Source organism: Oncorhynchus clarkii, chromosome 3, assembly GCF_045791955.1.
Source record: "Oncorhynchus clarkii lewisi isolate Uvic-CL-2024 chromosome 3, UVic_Ocla_1.0, whole genome shotgun sequence".
Classification (NCBI taxonomy): Eukaryota; Metazoa; Chordata; class Actinopteri; order Salmoniformes; family Salmonidae; genus Oncorhynchus; species Oncorhynchus clarkii.
Genome location: NC_092149.1, coordinates 78,769,101 through 78,789,951, shown reverse-complemented (window position 1 = coordinate 78,789,951; position 20,851 = coordinate 78,769,101). Strand labels below are relative to the sequence as shown.

Genomic DNA, 20,851 nt, shown 5'->3' with positions numbered 1-20,851 from the left:
TTCCCTTCACTGGAACTAAGTGGCCAAGCCGAACCATGAAAAACAGCCCAAGACCATTATTCCTCCTCCACCAAACTTTACAGTTGCCACTATGCATTGGGGCAGGTAGCGTTATCCTGGCACCCGCCAAACCCAGATTTGTCTGTCGGACTGCCAGATGGTGAAGCGTGATTCATCACTCCAGAGAATGCGTTTCCACTGCTCCAGAGTCCGATGGCAGCGAGCTTTACACCACTCCAGCCAATGCTTGGCATTGCGCATGGTAATCTTAGGGTTGTGTGTGGCTGCTTGGCCATGGAAACCCATTTCATGAAGCTCCCGACAAACAGTCATTGTGCTGACGTTGCTTCCAGAGGCAGTTCGGAACTCGGTAGTGAGTGTTGCAACCGAGGACATCATTTTTGGACGCACTCAGCGGTCCAATTCTGTGAGCTTGTGTGGCCTACCACTTCCGGGCTGAAGTGGAAACGTCTCCTAGATGTTTCCACTTCACAATAACTGCACTTACAGTTGACCGGGGCAGCTCCAGCAGGGCAGAAATTTGACGAACTGACTTGTTGGAAAGGTGGCATCCTATGACGGTGCCATGTTGAAAGTCACTGAGCTCTTCAGTAAGGCCATTCTACTGCCAATGTTTGTCTATGGAGATTGCATGGCTGTGCGTCGAGTTTATAAACCTCTCAGCAACGGGTGTGGCAGAAATACCCGAATCCACTAATTTGAATGGGCGTCCACATGCTTTTGTTTGTATATAAAGTGTAAACTGTTGGAACCAAGAAAAATAACTGATATTGGCAAGACTAACTAAATTACAGAATACTAAAATATATGCTTAATCCAATATAAACTAATGTATAGAATTTATTATAGAAGAGACAAAGTTCACAAATTCTAGAGCACAACGGTAGAGTCATGTCTTAAGTGTAAAACTAACAATGACTCAATAACCCATGTCTTCTGGGAATGTTATGGAGTCAAAGTTATGGGTGGAGTCAAAGATGGCTGTCAGAGGTATTACAATATAAATGTACTTTTAATCTCTGCCTGCATATTTCAAGACATGGAATATGAGGGTGCTGTGAGATACCCGATGGGTTGAATGATACTTTTCTCGTCAATCTTGAAAAAAAATCATACTGGAAATCAACCAATCCTCCATCGTTAACACACTGGAAAGGTAAAATGCTTTATCTCAACGTTGAAGGTCTGGGCGACGGAGAGAAACAAAATGGTGGTGTTTGAGGCCATGTGGCGGAGAGTGATGCAGGTGCTGGAGATGGGGGTGTGAGCATGTGGGTCTAGTCAGGGGTTGATGCTTGTGTGATGTTTGTGTGTATTGTTTAGAAAAATAAAATACACTGAACAAAAATATAAACCCAACAATTTCAAAGATTTTACTGACTTAGTTCATATAAGGAAATCAGTCAATTAAATAAAATGTATTAGGCCCTAGTCTATAGATTTCACATGACTGAAAATACAGATAAAAAGGGTAGGGGCGTGGATCAGAAAACCAGTCAGTGTCTGGTGTGATCACCATTTGCCTCATGCAACGCGACATCTCCTTCACATAGAGTTGTTGATTGTGGCCTGTGGAATGTTGTCCCACTCCTCTTCAATGGCTGTGCGAAGTTCCTGGATATTGGCTGGAACTGGAACACATTGATCCAGAGCATTCCAAACATTCTCAATGGGTGACATGTCTGGTGAATATGCAGGCCATGGAAGAACTGGGACATTTTCAGCTTGCTGTTAGTGAGCATTTCCCCTTGCTACATGGGGCCGTGCATTATCATGCAGAAACATGAGGTGATGGCGGTGGATGAATGGCACGACAATGGGCCTCAGGATCTCTGCATTCTAACTGCCATCGATAAAATGCAATTGTGTTTGTTGTCCGTAGCTTATGCCTGCCCATACCATAACCCCACCACCACCATGGGGCACTCTGTTCACAATGTTGACATCGGCAAACCGCTCGCCCACACATCTGCCATCTTCCCGGTACAGTTGAAACCAGGATTCATCCACGAAGCGCACACTTTTCCAGCATGCCAGTGAAGGTGAGTATTTGCCAACTGTAGTTGCCAACTGTGTTAGGACGCAGAACTGCAGTCAGCTCAAGACCCTGGTCAGCACGACGAGCACGCAGATTAACTTCCCCCGAGATGGTTTCTTAAAGTTTGTGTGAAAATTCTTTGGTTATGCAAAACCACTGTTTCATCAGCTGTCCGGCTGGCTAGTCTCAGACGATACTCCAGTTGAAAGGCTGGATGTGGAGGCTCTGGGCTGGTGTGGTTACACATGGTCTGCAGTTGTGAGGCTTGCTGGACGTACTGCCAAATTATATAAAATGACATTGGAGGCGGCTTATGGTAGAGAAATGAACCTCTGGTGGACATTCCTGCAGTCAGCATGCCAATTACTCGCTCCCTCAACTTGAGGCATTGTGTGACAACTGCACATTTATAGTGGCCTGTTGTCCCCAGCACAAGGTGCACCTGCTGTTTAATCAGCTTCTTGATATCCACACCTGTCAGGTGAATGGATTATCTTGGTAATGGGGAAATGCTCACGAACAGTGATGTCAACAAATTTATGCACCACATTTGAGAGAAATAAGCTTTTTGTGCATATGCAAAGTTTCTGGGATCTTTCATTTCAGCACATGAAATATAGGACCAACACTCTACATGTTGTGTTCATATATTTGTTCAGGATAAAATCTTATACACTAGGAACACCTTTTTGTAACACCAAGGAAACGCTTTACAATGAAATTGTCCCTTGGTTCACTGTGTGAAATCAGGTAGGCACATTTTTCATATTTTAGACTTTTAATGTCACACGCACAAGTACAGTGAAATGCTTTTCTTACAACAATGCAGTCATCAATAACTATGTAATACTAAAAATACAGTACAACAAAAACACAAGATATAAAAATAGCACGATAAAGTAAGTAAGCATACTATACTCCCTTTTTCAGGACCCTCTTTCAAAGATAATTCGTAAAAATCCAAATAGTTTCACAGATCTTCATTTGTAAAGGGTTTAAACACTGTTTCCCATGCTTAATTAATGAACATGCACCTGTGGAACGGTCGTTAAGACACTAACAGCTTACAGACGGTAGGCAATTAAGGTCACTGAAGAGGCCTTTCAACTGACTCTGAAAAACACCAAAATAAAGATGCCCAGGGTCCCTGCTCATCTGCGTGAATGTGCCTTATGCATGCTGCAAGGGGGCATGAGGACTGCAGATGTGGCCAGGGCAATAAATTGCAATGTCCGTACTGTGAGACGCCGTAGACAGGACGGACAGCTGATCGTCCTCGCAGTGGCAGACCACGTGTAACACCTGCACAGGATCGGTACATCCGAACATCACACCTGCGGGACAGGTACAGGATGGCAACAACAACTGCCCGAGTTACACCAGGAATGCACAATCCCTCCATCAGTGCTCAGACTGTCCGCAATAGGCTGAGCGAAGCTGGACCGAAGTCAATAGTTTGTAGAGACACCTTTTGCAGCAATTACAGCTGCAAATCTCTTGGGGTATGTCTCTATAAGCTTGGCACATCAAGGCAGAACTGCTCCAGCTCCTTCAAGTTGGATGGGTTCCGCTGGTGTACAGCAATATTTAAGTCATACCACAGATTCTCAATTGGATTGAGGTCTGGGCTTTGACTGGGCCATTCCAAGACATTTAAATGTTTCCCCTTTAACCACTCAAGTGTTGAAGTCAGAAGTCTACATACACCTTAGACAGAACGCGTCTCCTTCCTGAGCGGTATGACGGCTGCGTGGTCCCATGGTGTTTATACTTGCGTACTATTGTTTGTACAGATGAACGTTGTACCTTCAGGCATTTGGAAATTGCTCCCAAGGATTAGCCAGACTTGTGGAGGTCTACAATTGTTTTTCTGAGGTCTTGGCTGATTTCTTTTGATTTTCCCATGATGTCAAGCAAAGAGGCACTGAGTTTGAAGGTAGGCCTTGAAATACATCCACAGGTACACCTCAAATTGACTCAAATGATGTCAATTAGCCTATCAGAAGCTTCTAAAGCCATAACATAATTTTCTGGAATTTTTCAAGCTGTTTAAAGGCAGTCAACTTAGTGTATGTAAACTTCTGACCCACTGGAATTGTGATACAATTGTGTGTGGGCCATTTTAAGTTTGGCGATTTGGACACTTCAAGCTCTCGACCCGCTCCACTGCAGCCCTGTCGATGTGGATGGTTTCCTGTAGTCCACGATCAGCTCCTTGGTCTTACTGACGTTGAGAGCTTGTTGTTCCGAACCCACATTGTCCAGTCACGGACCACCTCCCTGTAGGCTGTCTCATCGTCGCCGGTAATCAGGCCTACCACCGTCGTGTCACCACCAAACTTGGTGTTGTGTGTGGATGAACAGGGAGTACAGGTAGGGGACAAAGCGCTCACACCCCTGTGGGGCCACAGCGTTGAGGGTCATCATGGCGGAGGGGATGTTGCCTACCTACACCACCTGAGGTCAGCCTGTCAGGAAGTCCAGGATCCAGTTTTAGAGGGAGGTGTTCATTCCCAGGGTTCTAAGCTTGGTGAAAAGCTTGGAGGGCACAATGGTGTTGAACGCTGAGCTGTCAATGAACAGTATTATCACATAGGTATTCCTCTTATCTTGGTGGGTGAGGGCAGTGTGGAGTGCAATAGATATTGCTTTGTCTTTGGGGGTGGAGGCCCACTTTTTCTTATCCTGCTTATACAGAATTTATTATTTCTTTGTTTTTAATTTTCTTCTTTTGAGTGGCAGCCTGTGTTTTATAAATGTGTAAATGATCAACAGATTAATATTGCACTGAACATGTTGAAACATGATTACCTGCCAAAGCTAATCTCCATTTTCTGTTCATGCGTTCACACCCATTCACTGTGGTGAACGATTGTCAACTCTCAAATTACAAGCCCCTCAACTCTCCAGTAACACAAAACGACAACTTTTTGACAGCGAATGGTAGCGAAGAGGATTCAACAGGGTTGCTTTAATAGTGACAACGTTGAGTTTTGGCCGTTCCTAATAAATCATTCCTGATCACGGTTGTATTCATTAGAGACCAATCGGAAGACACCGGATTGAAACGGTAGGACTACCTGGACTCATAACAAACGTTAAAATCATTGCAAAGTATTTTCTGCTGCGTGCCCTAATGAACATGACCCAGTCATTGCGATTGTACTGATTGCGATTTCATTAATGTATTTTCCCCTCTGTTGGTGTAATAACCAGCATGGGCTTCAATTATGTTAACAAACCACCTACTCTCCTCTCCTTCAGGGCCCATTGTAAAACAGCAGCAATCATACAAGTTATGACCCAATGATCTTTATTAAAAGAACCATGAACACTGCATGAAGAAATGCTAGAAAAACAAAAAAACTATTAAATAGATGATCCTTAGAGTGTCTATTACAAAGCGTATAACCCAGGGCTCAGACTCCTCCTTTCTAGAAAACTTCTAAATGTAGGGACACAAGGGTCTAGTGTTGACCAGAGCCCTATGGGCCTGGTCAAATGTAGTGCACTACATAGGGACTAAAGGTACCATTAGAGGATGAAATACCCTGTATAGCAGTCCCAGATCTGGGACTACACTATTTGTATAGTATTTAGGGGCAATTTACCTACTCCCAAGTAGTGCACTGTGTGGGGAATGCACTTGGGATGCAGACAATGCAACCTGATGTCTGGTAAGGGGCTATTTCTACCTCCAGTGTCTTGGTTGTTATTCCAGAAGGAGGGAGTCAGGTGTCAGAGGGGATGGAGTCAGAGAGGATCATGGGAGATCCTAGCTGTAGTTCCTGCTGTAGCGATTCCAGGTCAGCCGGAGTCATGCGGTGCACCTCCAGCCAATCAGAGAGCAGGGAGGCCGAGAGGGGGCCTGAGTCATTGTAACTGATGGAGGAGAAAAAAGAGGGAGGGTTTGATAAACGTTCCCCTGCTGGTGCTAATTATCTTTTTGACTGACAGTACACCAACTCCAAATGTATGTATGGTATAACATTTGCATCTACAGTGGTTTCTGGGGTGTACTTGTTTAAACTGCGCACTGATACACAAATGTGTTAAGACTTGTTAGGTTACCTGTAAATACACAGTAAAATCTATACCCTTTTACACTATAGTGCCGACCCGACTGTACTATGCTGGCTGATCATTTATTTTCACAGTCTTTCGCAGCACTGTTCCAGGAATGATGGTGTAAAGCTTGACTCACCTGTCTCTGAGGTCTGCGTGCTGGAGGTCAGTGAGGGACTGGTTGAAGAGGTCATCCAGGTCAAAGCCCACTCCGTATCCTGCCCCACTGCCCTTAGGGGTGACAGAGAACACCGGAGGCAGCACATCTTCCACCTGAGAGTGGCAACGAGACGTTAAAACCTGAAATCACCAACATCTGTGTTGTTGATGTAAAGAATATTTGTTGGTCTGTGGTGTGTACTGAGGAGCAACCAGATGCTACACTTGACACTTATGAAATTGCTTATTCCAGTTACTGATAAGCATGCACTGTAAAAACTTAAATCCTGTGTATTGATGAGGAATTGAAAAGGATGAGGCAGAAGGAATGGCAAATAAGTCTGGCTGCACAACCGATTGGCAAACGTACTGTAAATTGAGAAATCATGTGACTAAACTGAATAAAAAGAAGAAACTACACTATGAAACAAAGAAAGATAGTAAAAATCTTTGGAGCACCTTAAATTAAATTTAAAAAAAAAAAAGGCAAAGGCTCCATTATTCAGTGAATCAGATGGCTCACCGATATTGCCAATTATTATTATTATTTTTAAAATTCCATTGGCAAGATTAGCAAACAAATATCACATGCCAGCAACAAACGCTGACGCTAAATATCCAAGCATAACTGATCAAATTATGAAAGACAAGCCTCGTAATTTTGAATTCCGTAAAGTGAGTGTGGAAAAAGTACAAAAATTGTCTATCAACGATGACAAGCCACCGGAGTCTGATAACTTGAATAGAAAATTACTGAGGATAATAGCTGACAATATTGCCACATCTTCAATCTAGGCCTACTTGAAAGTGAGTGCCCTCAGGCCTGGTGAGAAGCACAAGTAATTCTGCTACCCAAGAATAGTAAAAAACCCTTTTACTGGCAAAAAATAGCCAACCAATCAGCCTGTTACTAACCCTTAGTAAACCTTTGGAAAAATGTGTGTTTGACCAGATACAATGCTATTTTACTGTAAACAAATTGACAAGACTTTCAGCACACTTATTATAGGGAAGGACATTCAACAAGCACGGCACTAACACAAATGACTGACAATTGGCTCAGAGTAATGTATGATAAAAAGATTGTGGGAGCTGTTTTGTTAGACTTCAGTGCAGCTTTTGACATTAACCATCATAGTCTGCTGATGGAAAAACGTGTTTTATGGTTTTACACCCCCTGCTATATTGTGGATAAAGAGTTACTTGTCTAACAGAACACAGAGGGTGTTCTTTAATAGAAGCCTCTCCAACATAATCCAGGTAAAATCAGGAATTCCCCAGGGCAGCTGTCTAGGCCCCTTACTTTTTTCAATCTTTACTAATGACATGCCATTGGCCTTGAGTAAAGCCAGTGTGTATATGTATGCGGATGACAACACTATACACATCAGCTACGACAGCGAGTGAAATCACTGCAACACAAGAGCTGCAGTTAGTTTCAGAATGGGTGGCAAGGAATAAGTTAGTCCTAAATATTCCTAAAACTAAAAGCATTGTATTTGGGACAAATCATTCAGTAAACCCTAAACCTCAACTAAATCTTGTAATAAATAATGTGGGAATTGAACAAGTTGAGGTCACTAAACTGCTTGGAGTAACCCTGGATTGTAAACGGTCATGGTCAAAACATGTTGATACAACAGTAGCTAAGAAGTCTGTCCACAATAAAGCTCTGCCTTTTTAACAACACTATCAACAAGGCAGGTCCTACAGGCTAGTTTTGTCACACCTGGACTACTGTTCAATTGTGTGGTAAGGTGCCACAAAGATGTACCTCGGAAAATTACACAGCTCAGACACCCATGTCCACCCCACAAGACATGCCACCAAAGTTCTCTTCACAATCCCCATGTCAAGAACTGACTACTACATAGAGCCATGGCTACATGGAACTCTATTCCACATCAGGTAACTGATGCAGCAGTAGAATCAGATTTAAAAAACGCAATACCTTATGGAACAGTAGGGACTGTGACGAGACACAGGCACACATAAGACACACACTCTGCACACACATACACATGGATGTTGTATTTGAAATGTGATAGAGGAGTACTGGCTTGAGGGAAAACAATTAATGTGTTGGGTAAAGTGTTATGAAATGTAATGTCATGTAATATTTCCAACAACTGTCTTAATGTTGTTGGACCCCAGGAAGAATAGCTGAGAATGGGGATCCTTAATAAATACAGATAAAATACAAATACACCATAGAGTTAGAAAAGATAGAGGTTAGTACCTCCTATCTTTGCCATTGATCACTTCCTGTGGCAGCGCCATGGAGAGCTATTGGGATTATGAAGTAGTCAATGTTGTTATACTTTTTCCCCCTCTGTTTTCTAGCTATACAGCGTTTACAATTCCATTGTTTACAAAGGGAGGTAAAAACAGTTTATAATTTGGGGTTTTGATAGGGTTTGACAATTTAACTCATAAGGCATTAAAAAGGTATATACTTTGTATTGTTATCACCTTTAACCCATGCCAAGTCCCAGCCAGTTGACTGTCACTATTTTGCTATCACTATTTTGTCCCAAGTCCACCCTCTAGCTTTTCTAAATTAGTGGTTTAGTTAATCTCCCTTTATAACCCCCCCCCCCAAACAAATGTTGGATTACCAGACAAAATATGGCCAATATTCTGACTCGAATAAAAAATATTAAAAACACATAACTACAATACTGCTAAGAAAATATATAACAGGGGGAGGGGGTCTAGGAGAGGGTGAGATTAGGAAGAAAGGAAGGTCAGAGACCCTCCACTCAGACCCACCTGTGACTTTGAGAGCTGCAGTGTGACCGTGTGGATGTCAGGGGCCACAGCGTGCCCCGGCTGTCCGGTGTCTGTGAACCCTAAGCTGGGCTGAGGAAGGGACGGGGCCCCTAAGGCCCCGCAGAGAGGGCTCTGCGTGTGGGACCCGGGCTTCTCTCTCAGTGCCGAGCACAGCTTCTCCATGGGCCCGGCCCCACTAGTGACTGAGTTAGGGTGAGAGTTGATGTTGTTCTGACCACCCCCTGTTCTCATGTTGCCATTGGTTTCGCTCGATGGTAGTGCTGGGGCTTTCGTCAAGAAAGTCCCCACGGGGTGCGGCTGAGGGAAGCTTGTCTGGCAGGCTTGGGGTGATCTGTTAAGGGGTAGCTGCTGTTGCTGGGAAGTCCCGGCCCCTACCTGCTGCCCAGCCCAATTCCCCAGACAGTTGAAGATCCTTGGCCCATCGTACTCACCCTGCGTCGGTTTTAGCGTGTTGTTTTTAGTTAAGCCACAGGAGGCTCCATCCACCATGTCCATCCCTCTACTCACAGCCACACGCCCCATCTCCTCTCCCTTTGTCTGGCCCAGAGAGAAAAGCAGTGAGCCCTGGGTATTTAGTGGCTGGAACATCCCTGACAGATTGGGCTCTATTTGGGGTACCGTCTGTTTGTGAGTCTGAATCTCCCCTGCTTCCTTATCCGATTTCGTGTGGTTTACAGCCATTGCCGCCTGGGTGTTTTCGCTCGAATTCCCGCTGAGGTGGGAATTCACTTTGCAGCCCTTAGTTTTGGTTGTGTCAACATCGGGGTTCTGTGATTTGTCTGCACGGCTGTCCATCATCCTCTTCCAGCGTTCCAATAGGCTCTTGTCATTGTCGCTCAGGAGAACCCCACCCAATGAGTCCCCTTCTCTTCTCTCCTTCTCTTTCATCTTCCTCTCCCGCTCCTTAGCTCGCTCCTGCCTCCTCCGCCTCTTCTCCTCCCTTTCTCTTTGGCGCTCCTGGGCTGTGACTGGCCGCCGTAGCTCCGGAAGAGAGAGGGAGGAAGTTAGGGAGCATGTCAGACCTGTTCCACCTGTATCCATACTCAGCGCTGTTGGACCTCCATCTGAAGAGAGAACACAATAAATATTCTCGTTAAAGGGTAGTGCAGACAATATATATATTTCTTCCTTACATTGAAAGTAGTCAATGGACAAGGAGAGACTGCTTTGGTTTCTAACCAAAACCCAATATAAAAGTCCATGTTCACCAGTTTCCATTTTTAAAATAACCATAATGAACTACTCCTTTTTAAAGTAACACAGTAAGACGCAAGCACGTCAGCCCTTTTTAAGAAGAGGACTTGAAAGTGTAGACTTGTACAATTTACCTCTGGCTTTGTTTCTGAGAGCCGACTTTCGCAAGGCCTCCTTGAGCGCTGCTTTGGTGTCCTCCGAAATGGCTCCATCTTTCCTGGTCCCTTCCCCTGCCCCCGCTGTTCCCCTCGCCCCCTTGGACAATGACTGAGTGAGGGACTGCGAAAGCGACTGAGCTTGGGCCTGGGAGAGCATGAGAGAAGGCACAGAGTTGGGCAGAGGGGCCATGGTGTCGTGTGCTAAAGTGGAGGACACGGAAGACGCAGCCTGGCCCTGAGACATTGGCTGACTCTGAGTGACTTGGGTCAGAGGTCCCCCCTGGCTGGTGGGTACTAGCTCCTCCACCTTCGAGCTTTCTCTCAGAGCTTCAGATGGTGAGGTGCCCTGGGAAGAGACTGGTGTGATCAGGTCTATGATCTCAGGCTGCCCGCTGTCCGAGTTGGCGCTGGGCATGTCCACGTCCTGGCAACTCTCTGCCTGGGTCAGGGGAGGCAACGTGTGGGTCAGACGTTGGGATGGGGTCACCTCTAAAAGGGGCGGGGCATGTTTACTAAAGGACGGCAGCTGATTGGCAAAAGTTTGGCTCCCTCCTGTCGTTATATGATGTTGATTGGCTTGACTCTTTGACACTGGTTGCGGCTGCATCGGCGATACCTGTGTCGGTCGTGACATGGAAGCCAATGAGTTATTGGTCAGGTTGACGGTGGAGGTTTGAGCAGACCGTTGGTCACCACCACCACCCTGCCTCTGTAAGGGCCTGAACTGGATCCTCTGCCGGTTGTTCTGCTTCCGCCGGTGGAAGTCCTGGATCTCCACCAGGATGGCCTCTTTGATCTGCTCCCGGCTCATGGGCGCCTTGTCGAACTCAAAGTTGAAGGCGGGCACGCAGATGGGCTCATCGTCCTGGTCGTGGTACTTGGACAGATAAGGGTGCTCCAGTGCCTGGCTCACATCAATCCGCTCGCGAGGATCGAAGCGAAGCATGGTGGCCAGCAGGTCCAGGGCAGCAGGCTCGGCCTGCGGGTACAACTTGGCCAAGGGCACGGGTGCGTGCGACGGCAGGCTCCGCACATACGAGCGCACCCGATCAGCCCCGATGGCCCCGATCACGCCCTCTGGTGGTGTGCCCAACACGGACAAGATAAGCTGTAGCTGGTGGACATAGTGCTTCCCGGGAAACAGCTGCTTGCGGCCCAGCATCTCGGCAAAGATGCAGCCCACGGACCACAGGTCGATGGCCAGGCTGTAGTGGTGCAGCGAGAGCATTAGTTCAGGGGCGCGGTACCAGCGCGTGGCCACGTACTCAGTCATGAAAGAGTGGGACTCCTCGGGGTGTGAGCTAAGGCCCCGGGCCATGCCAAAGTCCCCGATCTTCAGCTCGCAGTTCTCGTTGACCAGCAGGTTGGAGGGCTTGAGGTCACGGTGGATGACATTGGCCGAGTGCACGTACTTGAGACCGCGGAGGAGCTGGTACAGGAAGTAGCGTGTGTGCTCTGGAGTCAGCGGCTGCCGGGAGTGGATGATCTGGTGGAGATCACTCTCCATCAGGTCCAGAACCACATACCTGGAAGAGGAGAGACAAGGACAAAACAGAAAAGATGGAGAAATTACGCTCTGTTGTATCTAGTCATGATTTTTTTCTCGATTTTACAACAACAACAAAGTACTTTCCAATAAGGGGCATCCAGAAATATAATGAAGAATAACAGTTACTTACACAGACTTGAAGTGAGGGAGGCTAGGCTGGAGGATGTCTTTGATGGCGATAATGTTGTCATGTTTGAAATGCTTGAGAATCTTCAGCTCTCGTAATGTACGCTTAGCGTTTTGCACCACCTCAAAGGCATTGGGAATCTTCTTAATTGCCACTTGTTGACCTGTAGATAAGTTACCCAGATTAAAAAAAATACTGAACAAAAATAAAACGCAACATGCAACAATTTCAAAGATTTTGTTACTGAGAAGGAAATTGGTCAATTTAAATATATTAATTAGGCCCTAATCTATGGATTTCACATGACTGGGCAGGGGCATAGCCATGGGGGGGCCTGGGAGGGCATAGACACACCCACTTGGGAGCCAGGTCCACCCACTGCGTAGCCAGGCACAGCCAATCAGAATGAGTTTTTCCCCACAAAATGACTTCATCACAGACTAAATACCCCCCCCCCCAAACTAGAGCCACGACTCTAGTTAGATCCCTGTATGGATATCTTCCTTAAAAGGGTTCTAGAGTAAATAAGGGATAATCAACGAGGGGCTAATGAACAACGTGGGAAATGTGTTCCATGACGTGCTAGCGGAGTGGAACTAACCTTCCACGGAGTTGCATTATTTTCCAGAGAACGCATAGAGCCCCGAGTTGATTATCCCTATTATATCGGCCATGTACCACAAACCTGATGTGCCTTATTGCAATTATAAACTGGTTACCAATCAGTGTCTTATAAACACCTGTTTCCAGTTGCTTGAAACAGGCGTTTATTAGACACAGATGCCTTCCAAATCAAGGAAAGTTAAGGTTGGTTGAATATTGTTTTACCGTATTGTCAATTAACCATCAACTAGCTATGCCGCTGGAAGTTTGAGTCTGATTGGCTATAGAAGCCCATATGGCATCTGTTAATGCTGATACATCCGGACAAAATATACCCTATGACTGGCCTGAATGTGCCTTTATGGACTTTGTAAACTGTCGAGAGTAGACCATTAACTGACCCAAATGGTTGCCAAAATCAGGCAAAGGCTAGATGCCGTTATTTTAGAATGAAACATGCATTGGAAAACACTGGACTTTTTGAGTGGATATTCAAATGCAGTTTAGGCTCAAGCCTCGACCAAAGTCCTGTACTCCCTTGTAAATAATAACACAATTATTCATTGCATTGCGATGTAGGAATGGTCCTTCTCTTGTCCCTAGAAACAATCAATAGGGGAGCTTTTCAATCTGGGCTCTGGGAGCGATGCCTGGGGAAAAGACAGCAGGCTACATCTGTCATCTGATTACTGCTTTTCATGACAGGACAATTCACTGCAGTAGTAGGCCTACATACTATCTTATAAAGATTGAGCAACATATCTTAAATAAAACACATCCTCTGTAGGATAATGCAAAGACAATGTATAAAATAAATTGCTGGGAAAAGTTTGGGAGGAGAGAGAGAGCGAGCGAGCAGAGATACAGGCAGAGATAAGCACAGCGAACAATAAGATCCAACTGAGTTCACAACCATTCGAAAAATGAAAATCACTTAGCATGCAATGATTAACTTTGACATGCTGATGTGCCCAGCTAAACAGTGTTGTTGTTACATTCAAATACACGTTTCTATAGTATGCTTCATTACATGTTTATTTTAGTATTATTTGCATTTGCCACTATGACAATAAACTCACCATCAAGGCACTGAATGGTCTGTAAACACATTATACAGCGAGCAGTAGAATGTGTTAAATGCTGTGATCAGTTAGTTGATTGACAGGTGTATAACAATAAAACACTCAACTATGTTTGCCATCGATTTATAGTTAATTGTTAGAATTATCGTACACAGGCCCTTAAAGGGACATTTACATTTTTAAACTTCATCTCCAGCACCACTTCAACATATGTGAAAATGGCACGTTTCTATGTTTTGTAGTAAAAATGATAGTCGAAGATAAGTGTTTCAGATGACATCATCCAGAAACACTTGACATATACACATATATTTTTACATACACACATATACAGTGGGGCAAAAAAAGGATTTAGTCAGCCACCAATTGTGCAAGTTCTCCCACTTAAAAATGAGAGAGGCCTGTAATTTTCAGCATAGGTACACTTCAACTATGACAGACAAAATGAGAAAAAAAATCCAGAAAATCACATTGTAGGATTTTTCATGAATTTATTTGCAAATTATGGTGGAAAATAAGTATTTGGTCACCTAGAAACAAGCAAGATTTCTGGCTCTCACAGACCTGTAACTTCTTCTTTAAGAGGCTCCTCTGTCCTCCACTCGTTACCTGTATTAATGGCACCTGTTTGAACTTGTTATCAGTATAAAAGACACCTGTCCACAACCTCAAACAGTCACACTCCAAACTCCACTATGACCAAGACCAAAGAGCTGTCAATGGACACCAGAAACAAAATTGTAGACCTGCACCAGGCTGAGAAGACTGAATCTGCAATAGGTAAGCAGCTTGGTTTGAAGAAATCAACTGTGGGAGCAATTATTAGGAAATGGAAGACATACAAGACCACATCTCCCTCGATCTGGGGCTCCACGCAAGATCTCACCCCGTGGGGTCAAAATGATCACAAGAACGGTGAGCAAAAATCCCAGATCCACACAGGGGGACCTAGTGAATGACCTGCAGAGAGCTGGGACCAAAGTAACAAAGCCTACCATCAGCAAGGGCATTGAAGATGAAACGTGGCTGGGTCTTTCAGCATGACAGTGATCCCAAACACACTGCCCGGGCAACGAAGGAGTGGCTTCGTAAGAAGCATTTCAAGGTCCTGGAGTGGCCTAGCCAGTCTCCAGATCTCAACCCCATAGAAAATCTTTGGAGGGAGTTGAAAGTCTGTGTTGCCCAGCAACAGCCCCAATACATCACTGCTCTAGAGGAGATCTGCATGGAGGAATGAGCCAAAATACCAGCAACAGTGTGTAAGAAAAGCTTGTGAAGACTTACAGAAAACATTTGACCTCTGTCATTGCCAACAAAGGGTATATAACAAAGTATTGAGATACATTTTTGTTATTGACCAAATACTTATTTTCCACCATAATTTGCAAATAAATTCATTAAAAATCCGACAATGTGATTTTCTGGATTTTTTTTCTCATTTTGTCTGTCATAGTTGAAGTGTACCTATGATGAAAATTACAGGCCTCTCATCTTTTTAAGTGTGAGAACTTGCACAATTGGTGGCTGACTAAATACTTTTTTGCCCTACTGTATATACACACACACACACACACACACATATATATATATAAATGTGTGTATGTGTGTGTGTGTATATATATATATGTGTATACGTGTGTGTGTAAAAATGTGTGTGTGTGTGTGTGTATGTATATATACATACACACACACACACATACATACACACACACTTTTTTTTAACCTTTATTTAACAAGGCAAGTCAGTTGAACAAATTCTTATTTACAATGACGGCCTACACCATCCAAACCCGGGCGACTCTGGGCCAATTGTGTGCCGCCTTATGGGACTCCCAATCACTGCCGGTTGTGATACAGCCTGGAATCGAACCAGGGTATTTGTAGTGACGCCTCAAGCACTGAGATGCAGTGCCTTAGACCGCTGTGCCACTCGGGATATTGGGATATTTGTGACGATATATCGTATCGTTTTGACAAAATCGCAATATTATTTTTTAGCTAGTTTGCTGTACCTGCACCAAAACTACACTATTTTTCCTTCATAGCTTGTTCTACTTATTTTTAAGAGGGATTCCATTTGTATTCATGAATTTTATTTCCATGACCGATCAAAACTTATCTTATGGCTCCCTCTTGTCCCTCTGCAGCAGACATATGTTGAGCAGTATGTTACGCTTGGAACATCGAATCACAACACAAATACATAGTGATAATATCAATAAGTATCATGATAATATCGTATCATGAGCTTTCTGGCAATTCCCAGCCCACTAGAAACATGCTGTTTTCACATATGTTGGTGTGGTGCAGGAGATTATGAAGTACAAACATTTTGAAATGTCCCCTTAATTGATTATTTTGGATGGGTATTTTCAATCAAGAAACATATATATATATATATATATATTTATTTTTTTTTTGTTTAAATTGGGCTGGCAATATTTTAAGGTAGGCCTATAAGAAAAGTGGATGGGCCCAGGCCCCTTGGCCCAAGCACCCAGAAGCCAATGGGAGGAGAGGATCCAAGGTCCTCCCTCCGTTGGACCTGCTCCTACAACGAGTTTGCGAGGATTTGATATAACAGGGATGAAGCAAGCAAGGATATGACAACTAGTATTGTTTTCAGTCACCACCAAAAACTTCAAGGCAGCCTCTCACCATTGTCCCGCCTCCTGGCGGAGGACACGACGCCATAGGCCCCTGTGCCGATGGTCTCTATGACGTCATACTCCTCGCCAACCTCAAAATTCACATCCAGGGAATGGGCTTTGAGCAAAGCCAAGTTCTTGGCTGCTGTGCTGGTGTCTGCCGTACTGCCTGTTTCGTTGCTTGGTTCCACGTGCAACCTCCCTACTTCATCATGATGGTTCTTGTGGTTGTTGTCCCTGCCATTGTTGACAGCCATTGAACTCTGTGTTGCCATAGCCCCGGATTCAGCAGTATCACCTTTTCTCCCCTCCTTGGATGACATGATCCTTGAGGGAAGAGAAGAGGAAACGGAAGGGACATGATTAACCAGTCAAAAGCTACATCTATTTTTGAAATAGGCTATGCAGCTGAGCTCCAACTAATTTCTTTACATTGAAAGCAGTTGAGTCAAAGCTCATTTCATTTGATTAAAATCAGGTAGGTAGGCTATCAGTGTCCAGATATAGTGCCTTTGGAAAGTATTCAGACCCCTTTACTTTTTCCACTACGTTACATTACAGCCCTATTCTAAAATTTATTAAAATCACCCCCCCCCCCCCCAGTCAATTTACCAATTTACACACAATACCCCATAATGACAAAGCAAAAACATTTTTTTTTAGAAATGTTTGTTAATTTTTAAATATTTTTTATTAAAGTGCAATGTAAATATCACATTTACATAAGTATTCAGATCCTGTACTCAGTACTTTGTTGAAGCACCTCTGACAAAGGTGAACAAGGTGATTAGCTCACTAAAGAACTCTAAAGCCAAAGATGTGTTTGGGATGGACTCTACCTTTCTTAAAAACTACAAAGAGTCACTCATTGGCCCCATTACTAAGGTCACCAACACATCTATTGGTCATGGTGTGTTTCCAAGGGTATGGAAGTCGGCCATAATAACGGCCATCTTTAAATCAGGCGACCCTGCTGACGTGAGTAACTACAGGCCCATTAGTATACTACCTGTGGTGTCAAAGGTTGTTGAAAAGTGTGTAGCAGAACAACTGATTGCCCACCTCAACAACAGCCCCTTCACATTACACTCCATGCAGTTTGGCTTCAGAGCGAAACACTCCACAGAAACGGCCACCTGCTTTCTTCTGGAAAATGTGAAGTCCAAGATGGACAAAGGGGGTGCTGTTGGGGCTGTGTTTCTGGACCTAAGGAAGGCTTTTGATACTGTTAACCATGAGATTCTCATCACAAAATTGTCCAAGTTCAACTTTTCCCCTGATGCCTTGAGATGGATGAAATCATACCTTGAAGGCAGAACTCAGTGTGTCAGAGTGAGCAATGAGCTGTCGCCCACTCGTAGCTATGATGTGGGCGTGCCCCAAGGGTCAATACTGGGGCCCCTCCTGTTCAGCCTGTACATTAATGATCTGCCTTCTGTCTGTACTGGGTCTGAAGTTCAAATGTATGCAGATGATACAGTGATATATGTGCATGCAAAGAGCAAACAACAAGCTGCACAAGAACTCACTACTGTAATGGTCCAGGTTACAAAGTGGCTCAGTGACTCGTGTTTGCATCTCAATGTGAAAAAAACTGTTTGCATGTTCTTCACAAAGAGGGCAACAGATGCTACTGAGCCAGATGTCTGTGTCAGGGGAGAAGCTCCAGGTGGTATCCGATTTTAAGTACCTTGGCATCATACTTGATTCCAACCTCTCTTTTAAAAAGCATGTGAAAAAGGTCATTCAAATAACCAAGTTCAACCTAGCTAATTTCCGATTTATACGAAATTGTTTGACTACAGAGGTAGCAAAACTGGACTTCAAATCTATGATACTCCCCCACTTAACATACTGCTTGACTAGTTGGGCCCAAGCTTGCTGTACAACATTAAAACCTATTCAGTCTGTCTACAAACAGGCTCTCAAAGTGCTTGATAGGAAGCCCAATAGCCATCATCATTGTCACATCCTTAGAAAGCATGAGCTCTTGAGTTGGGAAAATCTTGTGCAATACACTGACGCATGTCTTGTATTCAAGATCCTTAATGGCCTGGCTCCCCCTCCACTCAATATTTTTGTTAAACAGAAAACCCAGACATATGGCAGCAGATCCAAAAGGTCTGCCATGAGAGGTGACTGTATAGTTCCCCTAAGGAAAAGCACCTTTAGTAAATCTGCATTCTCTGTGAGAGCTTCCCATGTCTGGAATACACTGCCATCAGACACACATAACTGCACCACATATCACACTTTCACAAAATGCTTGAAGACATGGCTAAAGGTCTATCAGATTTGTGAACATGGTCCCTAGCTGTGTGTTGCCGCTTTCCATGTTGTCTGTAGCTTGTGAGGTGTGGAAACACTGTTGCTTTTATGAATTTTGTCTTGCTGCTTTTTGTTTTATGTTGCTCTGTCTGTATGCTACGTCTTGCTTGTCCTATGTTGCTCTGTCTGTATGCTATGTCTTGCTTGTCCTATGTTGCTCTGTCTGTATGCTATGTATTGCTTGTCCTATGTTGCTATGTCTTGCTTGTTCTATGCTGCTATTGTCTATATTGTAATTGTTTTTAATAACCTGCCCAGGGACTGCGGTTGAAAATTAGCCGGCTGGCTAAAACCGGCACTTTTACTGAAACGTTGATGAATGTGCACTGTCCCTGTAAAAATAAAAAATAAACTAAACAGCGATTACAGCCTTGAGTATTCTTGGGTATGACATTAAAAGCTTGGCACACCTATATTTGGGGAGTTTCTCTTATTCTTCTCTGCAGATCCTTTCAAGCTCTGTCAGGTTGGATGGGGAGCGTTGCAGCACAGCTATTTTCAGGTCTCTCCAGAGATGTTAGATCGGGTACAAGTCCGGGCCACTCAAGGACATTCAGAGATTTGTCCCGAAGCCACTCCTGCGTTGTCTTGGCTGTGTGCTTAGGGTCATTGTCCTGTTGGAAGGTGAACCTTCGCCCCAGTCTGAGGTCCTGAGTCCTCTGGAGCAGGTTTTCATCAAAATCTCTCTGTACTTTGCTCAGTTCATCTTTGCCTCGATCCTGACTGGTCTCCCAGTCCCTGCCTCTCAAAAACATCCCCACAGCATGATGCTGCCAACACCATGCTTTACCGTAGGGATGGTGCCAGGCTTACTCCATAAGTCTTGGTTTCATCAGACCAGAGACCATGTTTATTATGGTCTGAGAGTCTTTAGGTGCCTTTCCAAATCATGTCCAATCAATTGAATTTACCACAGGTGGACTCCAATCAAGTTGTAGAAACATCTCAAGGATCATCAATTGAAACAGGATGCACCTGAGCTCAATTTCGATTCGCATAGCAAAGGGTCTGAATACTTATTTAAATAAGGTATTTGTTTTTCATTTGTAATAAATTTGCAAAAATGTATAGAAATCTGTTTTTGCTTTGTCATTATGGGTTATTGTGTGTAGATTGCTGAGAAAATATAAATATTTAATCCATTTTAGAATAAGGCTTTAACATAACAAAATGTGGAAAAAGTCGAGGGGTCTGAATACTTTCCAAAAGCCCTGTTCATCATTGAGGAAACCAGTGGTCTTAAGCTTAAAGAAACGTTATACTTTATTTAACCTCCAACCCATGTTGCAGTCGTATGGCATTAAGATTTCAATTTCAATTTTCTATGTCTATATAATACCTGTGCTAGGTATTCAATAGCCCTATTCATTCATAGGAGGTTGGTGGCACCTTAATTGGGGTGGACGGGCTCGTGGTAATGGCTGGAGTGGAATTATATCAGACACAAACACATGGTTTCAATGTGTTTCATGCCATTCCATTCGTTCTGTTCCCGGCCATTATTATGAGCCGTTCTCCTCTCAGCAGCCTCCTGTGGTATGCTATAGCCTAAAGCACATATTGAGAACTGCCTCATGAAAAAGAATGAGGCCTATGTTATATGAAATATTCACAATATCTCTAACATTTGAAATTGCATTATCATATCAAAATAAGCAGATCTTTATTATGTTATAAATAAATCATTGGCTGATTAGTCAAAATATCACACAATCAGCTCTGAGATATTATAGTCTAGTGGATTGCATTTTGGGGTAATCCAATAAATCATCTCATCACGAGATCAGCTGCTACAATAGGACTCTGATACCCACGCAATCCCTTTTATGCACGGACAATGAGGAACAGTGTACCCTCTTCCATGGGCGTATCGGTATTAGCCTACCTGCGTCTTCAGAAAAGATAGCTAGCCCCACAACAATGGCCAACAAAACGACTGCTTCCATGAGTTGAGCTGAAGCCTTTATCAAATATGCCTGCCAAATGCCAATCCTGTTTTTAATGTTCAACTGAAAATAAACTACAATAGCAGTACGCTACATTGCATGGCAATTTGTTGTTATCGCGACTGTAAATATACTTCCTT

At 43.9% G+C, this 20,851-nt stretch overlaps 1 protein-coding gene across 2 annotated transcripts; it reads right to left on the bottom strand.

Moving 5' to 3' along the window:
* Positions 1-5,355: 5,355 nt before the first annotated feature.
* On the bottom strand, positions 5,356-20,851 carry LOC139405234 (mitogen-activated protein kinase 7). 2 transcript variants are annotated; one of them, XM_071147680.1, is made up of 7 exons: positions 20,651-20,851; positions 16,448-16,764; positions 12,108-12,267; positions 10,405-11,954; positions 9,056-10,140; positions 6,264-6,397; positions 5,356-5,941 (listed from the first exon to the last, which is right to left on the bottom strand). In XM_071147680.1, the coding sequence occupies exons 2-7, from the start codon at positions 16,758-16,760 to the stop codon at positions 5,791-5,793; spliced, it is 3,393 nt and encodes a 1,130-aa protein (XP_071003781.1). In that variant the 5' UTR covers positions 16,761-16,764; positions 20,651-20,851; the 3' UTR covers positions 5,356-5,790. The 2 variants fall into 2 exon arrangements, with proteins under 2 accessions (XP_071003781.1, XP_071003775.1); XM_071147674.1 differs by having other exon boundaries at positions 5,550-5,941; positions 6,264-6,424; positions 20,651-20,834.

Excerpts from the sequence above, each read along its gene's own strand:
- LOC139405234 (XM_071147674.1), bottom strand. The coding sequence starts at position 16,760 with ATGTCATCCAAGGAGGGGAGAAAAGGTGATACTGCTGAATCCGGGGCT. Across the intron at positions 10,141-10,404 it reads TCTCAGAAACAAAGCCAGAG|ATGGAGGTCCAACAGCGCTG; the intron begins GTAAATTGTACA and ends TTCTCTCTTCAG. Across the intron at positions 6,425-9,055 it reads TGCAGCTCTCAAAGTCACAG|GTTTTAACGTCTCGTTGCCA; the intron begins GTGGGTCTGAGT and ends TGGTGATTTCAG.